The sequence below is a fragment of the Phaethon lepturus genome, unplaced genomic scaffold (genome assembly GCF_000687285.1).
Source record: "Phaethon lepturus isolate BGI_N335 unplaced genomic scaffold, ASM68728v1 scaffold2557, whole genome shotgun sequence".
NCBI lineage: Eukaryota > Metazoa > Chordata > Aves > Phaethontiformes > Phaethontidae > Phaethon > Phaethon lepturus.
This window is the reverse complement of record NW_010552329.1, coordinates 19,603-39,637: the sequence shown is the minus strand read 5'-3', so window position 1 is coordinate 39,637 and position 20,035 is coordinate 19,603. Positions and strand designations below refer to the sequence as shown.

Below are 20,035 nucleotides of genomic sequence, written 5' to 3'. Positions count from 1 at the left end.
CCAACCTAGTGATTCTGTGATTCTGAGTGTTAATGCAAATTAGTTTGCAAGGGAATGCCTAGTTCCCCATGCTTGCATGCTTCTCATCCAACCCAGTGTGTCCACAAGAACAGTCAAATCTGGTTCCAGCTACATGTATTAGTTATTTTTAAAGTTATTTTAAGCTATTAATTGTTGTTTCTGGCACTTGAGGCCTTTGTGGGCAAATTTTAAATTACAGTACAAGGACCTTGTGTATCTTATGCCAGGAATAAGAGAAACATCCCAAGCTATACTCCTGTGTAGGATACTAGTCCTTAGGAACGCATGGAAATAAAAGCCTAGACCATTTTGGGTACATAATACTAGGTATGTTATACTAGCTGTCTGTGCAGGTTAGCTAGCTGTTAGTCCTTCTAGTTAAAGATGTCCTCCTGTAAGAGGTGCAGGAAGCCCATTTTTTGTTCTCAAATCATGAGGCAGAAAAAACATTTTCACAGTAATTAAAAGTATGTCATCTAAGCACCTTCAACAGTTTACTAAAAAAACAGACTACTCAGAGTCCACTTCAGTCTTTTGTCCACATCCACAGCTCCACAATCACCTAGGTGTTTTAGTAATGCTTACCTTTAAGTTTTCAACTTTTTCCTCAAAGGACTTGAAAGTAGGAGAATTTCTAGGAAATAAAAAAAGGAACCACAGAATTAAAAACATATCTGGTTAGTCTATAAATATCAGAAAACAAGCTGACAGTTGCTTTTTCCAATGTCAACATGAGTTTTGTTTGTTTGGGGCTCTTTCTTTGTTTTAAGGGTAGCCTAAAAATAGTTTGGATCTGGATGTCCCCAAGTACTACAAAACTAAAATTCAAACACACTCAAGTTGCAGCTCCTTTGTATCTTTGGCAACTAAGCATTGCCAGGCTCAGTGATAGGATCTTTCAACACAACATGAAAGAGAGAACTAGCAAGTATTTTAAATAGGGTTTATCTTATTATTCCCAGTGATTTCAAACAGGTTTCTGGCTTAAAGGATTTGTTCAGAAAAGCTTAGTCATCACTTCTGGTTAGCCTAGTACATTATTGCTGAAGAAAGCTTGTCATCAGAGTTTTTTCACTTGTTACAGGAAAACTGGTTTAACTTAATAGGCTATGTGTTCAGTTAACAAAACATGGCTCGCAGTGGCATTTTCTGCTAACATGTTAAATTTAAGGCAGACTCCTCCTTGCCTTTTAAGTGCTGGAGACAGCTGTGATTACAAATGGTAAGTTCTGCATATGAAGAGCAGGACAGCTTGGGATTTTCAATTCTAAGGGCCAGTGTATTATTTATTACAGTCAGCAGAGTGGCTTAATGCTCCAACTAGCTGCCACTGCCATTTGCAAATTTATGCAACAGCTTGTACACCTTTTCTGCCTTTATGCAGGATGGAAAATGCTTGCCTTCAGTGGACCAGGACTAAGGATTTGTAACAGACTCAAAAAAAATTATTATATAAAGGTGAGAGACAGGAGGCATTTTTCAAAAGAGGTCTTAAGCTTCCCTTCTCCCTTTGCTTGGTATTTGTGTAGGTCACCCAGACTTAGCAGCATTTCCATTTGGGAAAGCACACAGTGACATGTACAAATCAAACCAGACTCTCTCAGAAGATGGAGGGACACAGTGCCAAGCAAGGGGAGAGAAAAGGCAAGCAATCCAAGTCAGCAAGAGGCTTTTTGTGAAACCACCGTATTTTTTATTCACTTTCGTTGTTCTAAAACAGATGCCAAGCTATTGCCTTTTAAACTTGAAATCATTTAGTAGCATTACATTTCTAACAGGCAGGGAAAAGTTGTTACAGATCTCCAAACAGCAGGGAAGTGCACTTGGTCACATTCCAGATGTGCAATAACCACCACCATTAAGCAGAAATAAAACAAATCTTATCCTATATGTTAGTACAGGAAATCCATTACAAAGTTGGGTGGGGTTTTTATTTTGTTATAAATCTACGTTAGTTGACTTAAGTTCAATTTGACTTGATTCCACACATGAAAATAAATAAACCAATCAGCTGGATTATGCATACATTACCTCATAATAGGCATGCTAATTGAATGTTGTATGGAGCGTATACTAAATGCCAGCATTAAGAAAAAAGAAAGGAAGAAGTTAGTTAAAGTGATAGACTGAGAAGAAACTGGCTTAGAGAGCAGACTTCTGGATACTACCTTTGTAAACAGCCCAACAGTCTTATACAGTAACTGCTTGGTTTTGCTTTTTTAAATTGCTTAGCCATGCACACACATGAGTACATCAGAGCAAAAGCTGCAACAACTTTTTTCCTCTTTAGAAAGATTCAAGTGCCATGCTTGTTAGTACATATTCTGCTTAGCTACAACAGTCTGTCTGCTCATTAAGTTTCTCAAGCAATGAGTCATGCTGCATGTACAGTTTTCAAAATACCAAGTAGAAAGTGAACACTCAAGAGTCTTCTCAATCAACTAAAAAACAACTGAAAGAATTACTCCTACATTCAGAAGCCTTCCATTTCAATTCAGTGTAAGATTTCCATACTCATCAATACAAATTATCTACTTGTCAATATAAATTGTCTAGTGACAGCAGTCACATCAGTCTATATTCGTGGTCAGGTTTATGCTGGAGTTAGGGAGAAAGTTCTAGTCTCAACCCTGTTCTGAAATTCATGAAGGATTTCTGTAACCTGCCAGTGTTGCTATACAGTTACACACAACTACTCCTAGAAGGTGACTGGATACAGATTAAGGAGCTCCCAAATAACTTCAAGACCATCTGGAATCTAATTTAGTTCCATATTCTAGAAAATCCCCATTTATTCTTGATACAAATTAGTCTTATACGTTAAATGTTTCTTGTAAAATACCACAATAGTAAGTTACAAAAACTATCACAGTTTTTCATAACTATATCTGGAATGTCAAATGTTGATGGGGCTTTATCATCTCTTTCAAGAGAATACCTTCCTGGCAATTGGTAGGCGGGTTGGAATCCCTCACATTTGATGCACCTCCAAAACTCCAATTAGGATTTAAGCACAACGCAAGATACATTCACAGAAGCAAAGAGGTTCTGTGTTCATTACATTATATAAGACATTCTTTCAGGAGGCTTTCAGTAGAAGACTGAACAACAGTAGAAGACAGTGATAGAAAAAAAAACTGCACATGTAAAAAGTACCCTTAAGGTTGGGATCCCTTAAGGCAGGTGCACAACTGAAGGTTGGTTTGTAGGTACAGTGTACTGGGAATCAGATATGCAAAGGCCAAATACTGTCCTGTCACACGTCAGTAATGTGTGGCCATGTTTCATCCCTTTCCCCAACCCCATTTCTGCTGTGTTTCATCTTTACAGATGGTTTGGCTTCACAAGCTTTTCTAGAGCACATAGACGCTGATTGTCTTCTGGAGTGTACTTTATATTCCTTGCTGGGATGTGGATTACTACAAATTCTGGTCTTGCTGTGTGCCAAGTTTTAGTGCAGAACTAGGCTGATACTAATTAGTTCTCTTTGTCCAGTCCTGCTCAGCCACTTCCCCTCACCATGCAAGAAGTGCCTCCCTGTGCAAGAAGTTTAAGGCTAAAGAGGGTGAATGTTACCTTCCTTTCCCCATATATATTTACAATCTGTAGACCTGCTCACACTGAAAAGCAACAACCTATGGTTTATTGCAGATGTTTCAACAGGTGTCTAGGTAAGCTTAGTTTCATCTCATAGAGATCATTTAATGGAAGAACTATTCGTACATGCATGAAAGTTTTACGTTCTGTTGTACAATACAATTACAAATACTCAAGATCCGTTTTGTAAATGTCACCATAAGGTAGTATATAGTTTTATCACAGAATGATCTGGTTTGCAAGAGAACTGGATTAGGTAAATGCAGTTGATCTTTTTAACATCAAACCACCTGTTCTTCAAGTAGTGCAAAGAAGCACGATTAAGCCTCAAAAAGCTTTACAAAGAAGAGAACTTGTATTTCTTTTCACAGACAACAGAATGCCACATTAAAGCACTCACTCAACTAGGCCATCAAGTTGGGCAGTTTGAAGAAGAGAAGCCCTTTTTACAAAGCTCACAAGCAAACCCCTAGCTTTAAAAAAAATATAAAACCAAAAAAAGGCACAATAAGTTGCTCTCCAGCCTTCCATGTATTTTGTATTGCATTAAAAGCTTTCTTATCCTTTACACAATTATTTTTTATAGCTAATACATTGCCTCACATTTTGAAAATGCATAAGGAGGTATGCCAAAGTCCCTACGTGGAAAACATAGGCTTAAAGAGTGCATAAGCCCTAGTTATTTGCTTCTGTTAATAGTTAGGTTTCCAGCTGATATGCTGATAAATGATGATATTTAGGAGTCCATGATCATATCGCATTTCCAAAGCAAGCAAAGAAAGTTATTCTGCAATGTCGGAACAGGGCAAAGATGAGGACTTCTGCTCCATAATATGGATGCAGCGCAAGAGGAACTAAGTGCAAAGTCATGACTGCTCAGGAAATTGCAGAGCGCTACATCTTGGTAATACTGCTGTTTTGCACATAATACTGATGTTGCCAACACACGGATGGCTAGCTTGTCAAAAGTTCCAAGACATTCTTATAAAGGAGAATAAAGGTATTAAGAGAAACCTAAGAAGGAACAGAGATCATTTTCATCATAACAAACAGCAGAGGAAACAAACGCAAGAAGGAAGCAATAATGCACTGATTTTGTACTACCAGTCCTCTCTCTTCCTCTCTATTTCAGTACTTTCCAGGTTCACAGCTCCACCAGCTGCTTTATTCCCTTTCACAACTCCCTCCAAACTCACTTTGCAGTGCAAGAATGAAGACTTGCATGTGATGTTTCCTGCATGGCACATGTAGAAATAGTCCAATACAGAAGAAATCACGCCGTTACAGCTGAGAAGTCCCTAATCTATAACAGCACAAGAAAAGCAAAGCCACATAAGAGTTTAAGAATAAAAATGCACCTGCACATTCAGTATTCGTTCAAGTAAGTATCAGGCCCATCAATTCTCATCTCCAAGAAAGAACTTGGGCATCTAAAGCTTCCTAAAGTTCAGACTTGTGCAGTCTTAAAAGTAGACACCACTAGAATTTTCACATAACCCTGGGACCTGAATTCACTGGTTGCATCACAGATGAACTTGGTCCTCGTGAAAGCGAAAAACTCAAAGGTTTTTTATCTCCTGTTTAAGTGCAACTAAAATCTTGGAACAGCACTAATTCATCCCACTTTTTTTGGTTGTTTTGTTTTTAAAACCAGCTGCTCATGAATTTATAACAATACCCTGAATTTCCATTGCCGTGATTCTCCCCAGGAAGGACACCAACCATGTGGACTTCTCTGGCCCTGTTACATTCCCTCCCAGTGGCACAGTTTCTGATAGAGAGCACTCAACACCCACCTAGCCACTAACCTGAGTAATTAGGACACTCTTCTTATGAGGTATGAAATTCCTGAAGCCAGAAGAAAGCTATGAGTCTGTGCTTGTCCTTGCCAAATGCAATGGACTAATACTAGTAGGGGAACACCAAAGCCTTAAGGAAGAAAGGGGAACCCTGTTAAGGGAACTGCCAAGCTCTGCATCCAAAAGGTATAGAGACATCTTCCAGGCTCCCTTGGTCTTACTGATGCTAAAGGGGAGATATTTCAGGCAGGCTGCTATTCTTACACTTGAGGAAACTGAGCTCACTTCAGAGACGGAGTTCTAATAGCATCCCATGCTGCTGCCCATCTCCTCCCCAGGCATGGCCCCTGGGGCTATAGCTCCTAGTTAGTATTCTAGGATCCAGATTCCTAAATCTTGATAGAGACCCTACTGCTGTTTTTAGCAGAACAGCTAAAGCTGAGACTTTTACTTAGTGGGAGAGTACAGAAAAGAAGCCAGACTCAGAGGTGCGCATAGATGGGATGAGAGGCAACAGACAGAAGTTGCCACACAGGAATTTTAACTACTGAAAACTTAACATTGAATATTTGCTTAGACTAGGCAGATTAAAGGCAATGCAGACAAGGTAACTAAAATACTCAGTGTCTGGAGCTGCTAAAGTAATCGATTCAAGGATAAGGACTCTTTCACTGGACAAACTATGAATAGAGAATGCATAAACTATTTTACATTTAGACTCGAGTGATTGATTAGAGTCACAATGCTAAACAGCCATTGTAATAGACATAAAAAAGGGAAAATTTCTACTCTGTAAAGGCACAAACACTGTACAGACAAAGAGAAGGAGGAATCCTGCATGCCATTGACCTCAAAACCATATACTGTCTCTTTACAAAAAAACTTGCAGTATCATTTTAACATATTCCTTCCCTGCAAGGAAGAGAGACTACTTGATTACTATGTATTCTCAAGATTGCATGTTCTGGGATAGTTACCAAGTGAACACGAATAAACACCTTCTCTGACTTTAGAAGTGCTTCAGTTTTACATTAACTAAAACTGGAGAAAAAAAGAAATTACCTTTTACAGACAAAACTTATTTAAAGATTTTAATGGAGACAGTCTGGCTACATGCTTAGTTTCAGAAAAAATTCTTGCGCCCACCTTACCTAAAGGAATGTGAAAATGCCTGTAGTCTGCACAATGCCACAGTAAGCATTAAAGAGAGAAAGGAAGTTCTGATAAATCTGAATAAAAATATGTAACTATGTAGCTGCACCTCAAAGTGTTTTCTCACTAGACTTCAAAAAGCAAGAAAGAGGTTAATGGCAGCACTTTAAAACCAGGGGCTGATTTTATTACACTGCTTTCCAATGCAGCAATATTCTGTTAGAATGTGTGAATTTTTATTTGTCCAATAATTGAAAAGTTTGATCCTCTATTCACAAAGTACAAGCATAGACGAATAGTTGTATAAGTTCCGGTTGTAAAACCTATATAATCAAACAAAGAATTGTAAGCTGAGCATACAATTGGATTGCATCCAGGAAGTGTTTTGCACGCAGCTCACAACAGTGCTAAAAATGACCACCAAACTTACCTAATTTGCATGAAGGGCTATATCATTTGACACAAAGTCAATGTATGCCAATATTTAAGAATTAAAAAGTGACAATAGTCTATTAAATAGGTAATAAAATCAAGCCACTGCTATGAGGTAGAACAGCTTACAAAGAAATAAAACACATCTGAAAGGAACGTGCACACAAGACAAAAAAAAAAACACACACAACCTAACAACCAAACCACAAACAGTTAAAGACAGTAGTTGTTTAAATGTAGTATTCCACAAGCTGAGAAAGTCAGAGAACAGAGATGACAATGCTGTGTGCATCACACAGAGGCAGGCAGAGATGCTGCGACCTGCACTCCTACCAGAAAAATAAGAGTAGCAGTGGAGGTAATAGCATACATTGCTACTCTTGCATATATGAAATGCACACCACAGAACTCTTCTGCATCAGTGAGGACATGCAAGCAGTTTTTGTAGCAACTCGCTCAGCTCTCCTAAAAGAGATGCTGAGGGTTCTTGATAGATTAACTTTTAAAATTGCTGGGTACCTTAACAGCATAAATTTATTTCAGTTATCACCTGCTTAAATCAAAAATGCAACTACTTAGGAAAAGCTAAAGAAACCTACCTGACATCTTCAAACTTCTTGGTTATGACTGAACCAACAGATGAAAAAGCAGCAGAAGCCTTCTGACCAGCCTGAGACAGGGTTTCTGATGTTTTCTTGTATCTGTGTTCAAACAAAATTAAGCCTGTAGTTATTTTAATGGAACACATAAGGAACTTTTTAGTGTACGTAAATTTGTATCAAACCCAGAGGTATACTTCAACTTTGGGGTGGTCAAATGGACAAGCTACTGAACAGATTATTTTGAGCCACTGCAGTCCTTTCTGGCTACAGCATCTCCGCCACCTCAGACTCCAGATCAGATTCACCAACATGCACCGACTACCCCACCCCCAGAACGGATGCTATCTGCTATAGTAGGACTTCAAAACAAACAAACAACAAAAAAAGCCCAATCCCAAACAAAACAAAACCAAGAAAACAACACCATGTGAACACATTGAAAAAGAACAGAGGTCTATTTTTTCTGCCAAGTGTCTAAAATCTTGTACCGAATGGTTTTGTCAATAAACTTCACCATAAAAAGTTTGAGGTAAGTCCTCTTGCATTCTGTGTGGTCATTAATTACAGAAGGCTTTTAGTTCACTTTAGATCTTAAGTTAACAGTTGCATCTGGCAAGAACATTAACTGTGACTTTGTACTCTTCCTGCAAAAGCTCAGTTTACAACAATTCTTCAGCCTGGAAAAGAAGGGTATTCTGTTGGACTTAGGACACCTTGCTGTCACAGTACTGATGTCTCAGGTCTGTCAGACAAAAAGTATATTAGTCACCCATATTATGGTCAATCATTCTTATTTTGCATGAGATTATATGGCTAATAGTGGCCTTCTTTAAAGACACCTATGATGATTTATCCAGGTAAGTTTTAGTGCAACTTAAATTCGTGTTATCTACACTCACCTCATTTCACAAGAACAGAGGGTTTAGACATGACACAAGAACTACATAGTTTTCACCTCAATAGCTGAGACAAACATTGTGAACTGGTACATACGCCGTGGTTGATGTAACATCTTGCCAGCTTTTGGTAATGTTCTGCCTTAGTTCCTGTAATGAGTTAATTCCCAGCTTCCTCTTGATTTCTGCTAGATGCTTCTCTTTGGCAGCTAGCACTTGTGAGAGCGTCTGGATTTCCTCTTCCACCTGTGGCAGCAGAGTTGATGAGAAGTACATTAAGAAGCAATACAGCCAGCCATTTAACTATGTATTTATTAAAACGTCTACTAGGCATCAGTAATGGGAGGGCTAACGCATTTTTAACATTGCCTCACAGTTGTTCCTAAATAGTAAAAGGAAAATCCAACATAATCTACAACAAGAATTGGTGAGAAAGTAATATACCTGCAGCTAGCTCTGTTACTGGAATATGCACAAGGAAGTTGGTGACTAAAAGACTGTATTGTTAGAAATCATTACTGTTAGACAACATTAGCCTATGTGAAGCTTGAAGATTAGTCAAACCTGGGACAATTGCCAATCCTGTATTCTCCTTCCACGTTAGAAGAAATACCAATGTATGAGCAGTATCAGGAAGCTCAGAGCATGTCTGACCCATACAGAAGTTTTCTCTCCCTGCTTGAACAGAAACGTTCTTTTGCAGCTTAAGCCAGCAACTGCAGGCTGGATCCAGCCACAGGCGTGCACCCCCCAGAGCAGGGGTGGAAAAGGTGGCAGACTGAGCAGTTAAGCAGGGGGAAAGACAGAAAGGACGGACAGAAAGAAAAAGGAGGAAAAAACCCACAACAACAAAAACACCTGTTCACCAACTAGAACACTGCATTGTTTGTGTACTTCCTTCTTTACACAGATGGTCACCTAAGCCTCTCACAGAAGCGCGACAAGATCATGATCAGAGATGTCAAAACAGTTTTACAACATCATTCTATAGGCTATATAGATGTGACAGAGGCACTAAGATCATACGTACAAAGGCTAAGGCATACATCCAACCCTGCTTCCTCATCCAGACTGGACCACCCTACTTTGGAGTATCAGGCTGCCCACTCATTTCAGCTTCTTTGAGGAAATACCAGCATCTTCAATGCACCTTTGTTTTGGATACCTGTCCAAAGTAGAGTGTGATGTACGCTAGCAGGACCAGATTTCCCTCACCATCTTCAGCTGATCGGTTTGGCATGAAATAATACTCAGGACTACCAAAACCAAGACTGCATTAAGTGTGCTTATTTCACAGCTAACCTTCATTTGCCAACCTTAGGCTTAAGTTAGTGTCTTTTATTAGGGGCCTAAAGTCACACAGAGCTACAAAGGAAAAAAGACTGGTGACTCAATGAAGCCTGACTTTGACTACTTTTGAAATGCATGTATCAGGGTTGAATATTTGACTGTTCTTTGAAAAGTGCTACTTTAACTCGCTCTTTCAAAAAATTCTGCTGTATGAACTATGAGCCAGAACAGTTACATGGTGAGACATTAGCAAAACAGCATCTACGTGGATATTCCTACAAAACATCTTTCATGAAAACAACAGTTTTAGTTACTCTACACCAGTTGAGACAACACCTGGTTCTGGCTTCCAACCATGTTCTCTCTGACAGCTTATTTACCCTATTCTCACTTGAGGGAAAAAAGGGTTAGGCATTTATCCATCTTGGTTTAAGATCTGTACACTCAGCACTGCTAGCTTAATTCCCCATAGCTAGAACTGGCAGTTCTTTTCTCCTTGACACCTTCCCTTTCCCTCCTCACAATACACATAAGTGCCGCACCCAGCTTTAGACACTCACAGAATAAATATGCAAAGCATTAACTGTATGTTCAAAGACAGCATTATCCCAGATTTTCATTCTCAAAACCAGTTTAAGAGCTATTTGCAAGAGATTTACCTTAGCAAGCTCTTTTCTTAGCTCATCCTGTTCTTCTTCTGAGAGTGTTTCTGCCATACCAACTGTAGCAGCAGCATCCTCTCCAACTTCAGGTATAGAGTCACTTCTCAGCAGCCCTTGAGGTGAAGAAACCGTTAAAAGTCAGATCAGTACATGCCTGACAGATAGCTGCTAACGTTAATATACAGCCCTTTTGTGCCAGTGCACAAAGAAAACTGATGAGAAGACACCAAAGTCACGAATCCCAAGCACTATGGCATATAGGCAACCAGAGGCATTTTACTAGCTGTTTCGTTCAAGTTGCATTAAATCTCAATATAATTGCAACTGTGGCTATAATAGGAGACTGGAAATATGTTGAGAACAACGCATCCCACTACTCTGATAGAGACCTAGGCACAGAACGCCATGTCCCAACCAGTGGTTCCTACACAACCTCTGCCCAGGACTCCATGCGCTCTCTGCTCTCTCTCACTCATACGGCACAGAAAATCTGGAAGCACTGGAGGTGCTCAAGACTGATGCAGAGGTTCCCTCTCTCCCCACTCTCTGGATCAGACTAAAGAAAAGCCCATTCTCAGCACACTGGGAGCGGTCATGGCCACAAGCAAGCTCAGCAACAGCAGAGAAAAGGGTTGCACTGCTAGTACTAACTCTTCCCCCGCACCCTGCTAACCTCTCTGACCCTAGTAACTGGGACCACTGTGGCTAGAAAGTCACAGATATCATGGAACTAGAAGTAAGCTGCTGTTTTGTGCCTGGACATTAAGACAAATGAGAAGCCTGGAGAAGGAGCTTGGGAACAAAAGGCCATCACTTGAAACAAAGTGGTGGAGTGCTGAGAAGGGACTGATAAGGATGTGCATCCACTCACATTTCTTCCTCTTCCCCTTTTGAACCCAGAAACCAGAACTCTGCCAAACTCCTCTGTATGAATCCCAAACACCCTTATGGTCTTCCTCAACTTTCACCTTCACAGCTTCAGGGAAAGGAGAATGATATTATTTGTATTACTATGATGCACTCACTTTAAAGATTCATTTATTCTTAGTCCTTTCTGCTCACAATAAGATCACTTTAAACATCTTTTAATGCAGCAACAATTTTTTCCAGAAAAAGTTTTCACATTTTGACTCTTTGTAGCTGACGCTTAAACAAAGTTTGCCAGAATTAAGGAATCCTGTTCTAATCTGTATAGAGAACAGTTTGCAGAGAGACTGCATGTCGGAATGGTTGTAGATTCCCAGAACTATTTCTCTATTCAAAGGCAAGAAAGCTTTATAGATAGTAGAAAAGAAATTAAATAAAAATCTTAAAATAGAAGAAAAAAAACAGGATGGATTGCTTGTAAGAAGAGGGGGGGTGTTTGTGTGTGTATATGTATATGAATACATAATTGAGACAAGTTGAGGACTTAAGTAATGTGCCCTTACTAATCACTATAGTAATTAACCAGCTAGAATTCCATCCTCATTTCAGCAGCTTGTAATGGCACTCCATACTACCATTTCATCTGTGGAATCTAAAAAACTCTTTAATGTGCAATGAGACCACCACTGTGATTTCTTTGTGAGGCTTGATATCAAATAGCTACATCACAATCAACAGAAAAGTCAGGGGGGAAAAAAGATTCTGCAAGTCCGTAGTTAGTTGTAGGTATTCTATGAAACATGTTCCTAGCAGCCATCAAGCCTAAGAAAAGAAGAGGCCTTGTTCTTGATCAAGTTACTGAACTCAGGTGAAGCTCAATTCCACAAATTCTTTCCAAAACAGTATGTTTTCTGCCTGCATTTGTGTCCAGAACACTAATCCTCTAGAAGCACACTGCTACACGAGCAGAACGTTTGTAAATGGTAAGTTACTACAGAGTACACTGAGAAGGAAGCATATAGAAAGCAACTGAAACGCCATTCTGCATTTATTTATGAAATCTATACATTTTCCCAGAGATTTACATCTGTCTTCTACACAAATATAATACAGTTCCTACAGGTTTCCCAATACACTACCTTCTGGCAGAAATTTAGGGCGGCAGAAGAGTTCGAGCCTAATCCCCAAACCAAAGTACAAGCACTACAGCACCAAAAAAAAAAAAGGATTACGGCTCATGTCTCACAGTCAGATAACTTTTGTGTTATACATCAATATATTTCCTTTTCTTAACATCAAATGATTAAGAATGCCATACCTTTTTGTCAAATTACTATTTATCCTATTAATTTCACATGCCTATACTGAAGGAAAACTAACAATTTAAAGTGCATTTCCCCCGACACTCTATGACCCCCAGTATGTTAGCTTCCGACTCCTGACCTTGTTCTCCATCCGCAGGCCCTTCAGGGATGACAGAGCTTGCCATTGCAAAGCCATTTCAGAAAGTCTGCATGTACCAAAGACCACGCTGACTCCAAGAGCATTAGCACATCCAGCTGAAAGTCTGTTCAATCTGGTTATGAAGAGTCATCTGGATTATCTCACCAAAAATAGATCAAGTGAATCCAGCAGTAGGAAAACATGTTGGATTGTTTCCCGCAGCAAAAGCTTCTCTGTTTGGCTGTTTTGGGAATGTACCTTCTCTTTGGAAAACTAGTGCTTTAAGGAATTCTGCTGCTTGTTGCCTACATTGAACTTGACACAATGCTAAGAAGCAAAGGAATGATCTCTCCTCCCCTTGCCATTTCTAGATCTTTTAGGAAGATAGGAAATCACTGCTACTCAGAGTGCTCTATACCTCACCCTGTACATCTAACCATGCCTTCCTCTCCTCACCTTCTGCCCTCCTCCCCATTTATTACTTTTCCTTAAGCTCCATTTGAAGTATGCAAACACCTTCCCATCAGTCTTTATTCTGGCACGTCCTCTCTCATCTCCTATTACTGCTCACCTCTCTGCTCACTTTGCTTCCATCCCTCAGTTCACTTCAGTACTTGCAGGACACAGGGTTCATCTGTGCTATGGAAAGACCGCGGTAGGCAGCCTGACCAAGAAGCTGTTGTCTACACAGATAACAATGCACAGACCTCCACAATGGCATGGCCACAACCCAAGTATACCCTATAAACTAGGACTGACAGACAGTAAGATCCTGGCTTTGAGCAAGCTTTGTAAGGCAAGGTGCACAGCTCACCTTACATATTTTTGTGGGGTGTGGGGCAAAAAACCAAGGAAACAGCCGTCAACCAACAGACAGAAATACGTTGGCTCAATCTGTTATTAAGAGAGCATTTCTCACACGTGGTCATCTCTTTCACCAGCAGAGATGTTGTTACTGGCTTCCAACTTGTTATCTTTCGTTACGTTAGTTCTCTTGCATCTTTAGAGCTACAAAGAACTTAAAATTCAGTCATTTGGTACTCTGATTGCTATAACCAAGTTTAGCTGAGCATTTCATGTCTGTTAAACAGACGAAAAATTCTGCTGAGGGAAAAAAATTGGGAAGACTTATTTGGTATTGGGAAAACCTACCTAGTTTTAAGGTCAGTTTTTACGTGTCTGTATTTCCAAGATTAACATATTATCCCAGAAGTTTATTAAAGCTACTTAAATGAACCTAATAAATACATGAACAAGTTAGTTGAGTAGGACTCCACAGATCACATTCAGGGAAACAGCACTTAAGTCCCTATTATTCTGCCGGGGTAGGCAAAGCATTAGACCCATTCAATTTACACTCAGGTCTTCTGGTTTGGGGTTTGCTTTGGTTGGTTTCAACCCAAGTTCATGCTCTATTTTGACCACAAGTTCCTACCTCTTTTTGGCCTGAATTCAGAGATTAGCAGTAAACATTGACAGTTTAAGGAAGTACTGGTCATTTCAGATGAGCAGCCTTTGGGCTGGGGGAGGGTTAGCCTTCGCAAAGCTTTATCTTTAGACAGACATACTCTGTGTCAGACACTCAGAATGAGTGTTTTCGCTATCACTATACAGTTGGCAAAGCTAAAGAAAAAAGGTGCTTGTTAGAGCTCAGGAGAACAAGCTGTTACAAGATTATAAAATCACTCCAGCATTTGAGTAATGTACAGTGCTACAGAGGATATTTATTTTGCAATATATAAGAAAGATCAACTTTAAGTGCTTCCCATTTATCTCAGTGAAAAAGCCAAAGCGAGACATATTTCTTCAACTCAGGAAAGAAAGTTCTTGGGCTTCTCCCAAACACTAATGACATATTCATTCAAACTGACTGAAAAAGAACAAAAAGCCCAGCAAAGGTTGGTGCTTATGGTGATGCATCACCGCCAGATACAAAGGACTGCTCCCTCCGCTTTAGAAGAGGTGAGAGATGCAGTAATTGCAGAAGTGAAAGCTGAACACCATTCCCCAGAGGCCCCTAGCTCATCGAGTTCATGGAAGAGTTTGTTTTAGTTCACACAGAGAGTCCCCAAGGGATGCACGTTTCTTTAAGATTATAAAGAATGAGCCCATCAAAAAGTCAACACCTTTGTAACTTTGCTTTGCTTCATCGCACCTGAAGTAGGGCTAAGCTTTCTACATTTGTAATTACACTGGAAGATCATGTCTGGCAGCACAGAATGGAAGGGAAAGGTGATAAAACCAGACTAGGATGTGTTGGGAGGCACGGCTGTTCTGTACAACAGGTTACCAGCTAGAAACTAGTAGGGTTAAGCACTAGAAGGATGCCGCTGCAGCACAGTATGCAACAGCCGCTTCCTCAGGGCAGCGCAAGTACAGTTAGTATCTGCAGGTGTAAGATTTACAGCATTTTAAATGCTAGGTGGAACAGAGTGAACATTTCAGAGGGCATTTTCGTTAAGCAGTGATATTTTCAGTACTAAGGCAAGAGCAGATGTTAGAATATCCACAGCTCTGAAGTCACAGTAAAGTACGGAATTCTTACCTCCCCTTCAAAAAGCAAACAGACAAACTAGGCCAATTACTCCAGTCTTGCAGAAGTTGCCCTTTTGTTCCTTATTTTTTGCTCATTTTGTTCCCCCTCAAACTGGCTTTCTACTGAATTAAGAAATAACAAATAAGGTAAAGCCGGTAAATGCACAGCCCATGAGATATTACCTACATGACACACTGAAGCTTATAAACTACCAGAGTTATCAGCACGTCAACTTTTACCTTCATTTACACCTGTGATTCAGACAAATTTTATGGATTCTTAATTTGGCCAGTTTCTTTTTACAGATATTAATCACTAAGCTTTCCACATAGAGGTTTTGAAAAAGAAAGAGAAGTTACCAGACTTCGCCAGTGTAGGTGATCCGGGTGGAGAAAGGTTTATGCTAGGTGACAGGTAAAGATAGTTTCTGTTCACTCCAGCATTGAAATCGAAGGGCGATTTGTAATCTTCATACAGATCCATGCCAGGAAATTCAGAGCGTGCAACCGTCCTCTTCTTCCACTGAAGAATTCATCTTCGCTTTCTGGGGCAATCCGGACAGCCGGATTCAGAAACCCTCCGTTTCTTCACATGACACTCACTATATCTCCTCATAAAATTCAGCTCTCTTACACTTTTATTAGATTTGATAGAGCTGTCTAGCAAGTGATTTCTTAGCCATCTTGTAACTGCTGCTATTTACATGGCACAAAGTACCTGTTAATTTATCATCGGGGCTGGACTTAAACAGACCGTACCTTTAACAAACATTCGTAGTGCACCAGAAGTTCATGGCTTCTGGAACAGCCTTGGTCCTCTTGCAGAACTGCATCAAGAATTTTCAATCGTTTAAATAAAAAAAGGTCAGCTGACTGCAGCTACGACAGGATATCCTTAATCTTCTAGGACACAAAAGGATTACTAGCCGTAATCTATCCTATATACCATCTGTGTACGACTTTTTCCTCTGATTAATGGAAAATTCTGTGTGCATAACTATTTCTCCAGCTGCTTCCACCAGTGTAATAACCAGTAGTCAGAACCCAGTCTCTGCTGCCCAGGTATCACACTGTAATGAGAGCTCAGAATAGGAGAAAGCAGCACTCATCTCTGAAGTCTATGCTATAAACACCACCTAGGTTTTTTAATGAACATGCTAATGTGCATTATGATTTTTGCCCATGAGGCTAAACATATCTGGGTATGAGGGTTTTTTGGTTTTGTTTTGTTTTTTTAAAAAAGATTATTGAAGTGCACTGCCGTGTGTCCTTGGTCCTTCAGCCAGCACCATTTAGAGCTGCCAGTTACGCCAGGAACCGGTAACACCGGAATGCATTGTCCTGATGAAATGTATTTATGTTTTGACACGTACACCAAAAAGAAAGATCAACTTACATAAGCCATCTGACTTCATGCTGGGGGTATAGATTTAGCCCTAGGAAGCAGAAGTGCTTCTTACTTAAAAGAGGTACTCAGCACAGTTTTGCAGTGCTTCACTACTTTTTTTTTTTCTTCCAACGTCAGCTTCTTTCACTGAAAAAACAAGCTTACTAGCAGTGTAGATCACCTTTACAGCTGAGCAATGATTTCCTCCCAAACACGACACCTTCACCTGTGTTCTTTACTGCAGCCTGCACACAGAAGTGCATAATCAACTAGAAGTTAATCTTTTCCTCCACCGTAAGAGTGATGTTTTAAGACAGAACCAATCAGAAACACTACACCACCCTCTGCTCAAAGCTGTAGAAGTAACGGAGTCTTGCAGCATATCCAAGTCAAGCCTGGGCAATGTATTCCCTGGGGACACAAGGAGAAAGCGTACCACTTGTGAAAGTTTTAACTTCCCATTTCCACTGCAGGCAGTGGGCGCAAGAACAGACCTTCCAGATAATTAAAGAGCAGTTTCCTTAGGCTGCAGATCTTCATTGTCTTCTGGTGCAGACTATCTGCAAGGTTCCTAACAATGTGAGTGCTGGAGCCTGAAACGTAGGTCTCTGCTATTTTCCCAACCCACTGAAAAGAAGAAAATACAATGCCCCTCTGCATTTCTGACACATGACTGTGGACATCTGCCAGAAATACTGCAAAGCTCACCTGACAAAAGTCAAACTTTGGCCACAGATTCTAGTTAATGCACCCAGAGGCAGTGGAGAACTGTAACATGGCTACAGTAATAATATACTCTCTACTAACCAACCACACTAATAGGTACTTGTCATTTACAGGAAACTCCCTGCATTCAGTTTTACCCCATACAGAATCACACAGAATCATTAATGTTGGAAAAGACCTTTAAGATTATCAAGTCCAACTGTCTACCATCCATTCGAAAAAACCTGGTATTCTTCCTGCATCTTGATTGTGCAAAAGTTGGTTTCATGTCCCTAGAGACATCTGGATCGCCAGTCTAAGACCGGTGACCTGGCCTGTCACCGCTACAGACAGAAGCATGTACGGGCCAAACTCTCTAGCACATCTTCAGTGTAGTCAGAGGGACAAGTACAGGACATTGCCCACTGCTAGAACATAACCCTTGGCTTACAGGGAAGGTTTGCCAAGTTACAAATCTGAGCCTCCAGATGAGAGGCTGAATTCTGCATTTGCCCTGGCTTACATGTAGCCTGAGCATGAGCCTAGAAGTCACCAGAGACAATTCTCTAGTTTCTAGAGTTTCTAGTGGCCATACAGCTGGGTTGCTATAGCACCTCCCAAACAAGCCGCCAAAACACATCAGCCTCCTGCTTTCTTACCTGCAGGAGTTTACGGCAGCGTCACTTCTCACTCATTCTCAGCTACAAATCCTACCTGGTGATGAAGGAAGCTGTCTCGCTGAACAAGTTTCTTCCTCATCACCTAGGGAAGTTTGATGGTTTTCACCCTGAAGTACAAACCAATCCAGCTGTAATGAGAGAGGACTGCAGTCCACCCTTCCAAACCTGCAGTAGGACAACTTCTAGGCTGTCATCCCTAACTTACCCACTTCAGGGAAGACAAGTACTCCCCTGCCAGCCTAACAGTTTATCCACTTCTTCCCCTGTAGCTCCTTAGCATTCCCAGGGATTCAGGGCACAGCAAGGCAGCACTCCCCTATACTACCTAAAGGCAGTCTGAAGACGATGGGTCCTGATAGCTGTTAGTGTGGTACATTTGGAGGAGGAATGAATTTCTCTCCAAGGGACTTACCAAATTAAAGTGATGGCCCCAAGGAAACAAAGCAGGATGGGGATAACAGACAGCAGCCACACAGAACCAAAAGAAAGGTTTTGCTCTGCAGCGTGAAGCTTTTTGACGAGTTTAGCAGCTCTCAACAGTCTCAACATGGGCAATGGCAGGAATCAAAATTTCTCTACATTATGAAAACAAGCTCATTATGAGGCCTTTCTAAAGGACCCTCCTATGACCAAAATATCCCGCTGCATGGCCTTCCTCCTCCTCACTCTTCACAGTAATTCAGAGCACATCCAGCTGGCTCAAGGTGGAACCGAGGCTGCAGTGCCACACTCTGCTAGACGTACCATGCCTTCCCCACACAAGACACACATTTTAGAGTGGAAGCTTAAGTTTAGACTTCTGTTATGTGGCTTAGAGTAGTTATTGTGCATGCTCGAGTATCTTTGTTCTTTGCCCCAGATTCAATAGTTGGCTGTTACTGCAGACAACACCTGCAAGCCAGTACCTGAAGAAATCCTGAAGCCTAAGGACACACCTGCTCCAGAGACAAGTAGCAGTGGGGCTTTGCTCACTATGCAAGAGATTACAACTGAAGATTTTGCTTTTCCAGAACAGGTACTCATTTGTCCTCAACAACTCAGGATAACTAAGAGGTTAGTACTTAAGTCACCTATGCCATTTTAGAAGCTGGTGTTTGAGAGACTTCCATGAGGTAACTTCTGTCAAGGATGCCTGAATCAATTACTGACAAGTTCAACTGAATGTCACAAAGTGGCTCAGGAAGGCTTGGCAAGCCTTAGCAAAGAGTTACCATCACAACTGCTACCATTAATCATGTTGCAATTTCCTCTGTTAAGGTTAGAGAGTGTGCTTAAAGCTTTCCCAGGTAACTACTCAGGATAAACAGTCAGCACAGATTGTGCACATCATGAATCATAAAGGAGGGAACTTCCTGCACTGGTAGAAAAGCTGTTAAGTTTAAGCAAACACTGTTAACCAGATATTTGCCTGCCTAGTCTCAGACATCGTTCTTTCTTCAGATACTACCTGCTACCCAGGTCTGCAGCTTCCACCTTAGCCCAAGGCTCTAGGACCAGATCCAAACAATACTTTGGACAAAGCTACTTAAATTACCAATCCACAAGACCTGCACCTAACCAAATTAGAGTTCTGCTGTTACATAGGCATCTTCACCCTCTTGGACATTCTGTGTTTGTGTCTTGTTTAAGCACTGAGATGCCAAACTTATGCACCACCGCCCATACATTTGGCAAACCTACTATGACTCCAGCTCTTAATTCAGCAAGCAAAAGAGGATGGGGGAAGATGAGGGGAAGAGTTTGTTGCCAAAGAGGGGGAAGATGCGCTTGCTGGTTTGGAGGCATAGCAAAAAGATTCAATCTCTTACTGCAAGGTTGATTGTTAAGATTCAACTGCCTGCACAGCCTATACCTGGTTTGAATTTGCATCTTCTGCAGTCTGCTAATAGGCAAGACTGACTGGAGGCCTTCCAGTGACTTCCAGCCACGTCCTCCTCCACCCAGGTAGATCCCAATCAGGCAGCAAG

General features: G+C 40.8%; 1 protein-coding gene across 1 annotated transcript; it reads right to left on the bottom strand.

The window, feature by feature from the left end:
- Window positions 1-606: 606 nt before the first annotated feature.
- TPD52 (tumor protein D52) lies at window positions 607-16,125 on the bottom strand (the record flags this gene model as incomplete). The annotated part of the gene is made up of 7 exons (XM_010291163.1): window positions 15,657-16,125; window positions 10,449-10,564; window positions 8,597-8,745; window positions 7,601-7,702; window positions 6,569-6,595; window positions 2,053-2,094; window positions 607-655 (listed from the first exon to the last, which is right to left on the bottom strand). Coding segments are annotated over exons 1-7 (609 nt in total), but the record flags the coding sequence as incomplete, so codon positions are not given.
- Between the last annotated feature and the right edge of the window lie 3,910 nt (window positions 16,126-20,035).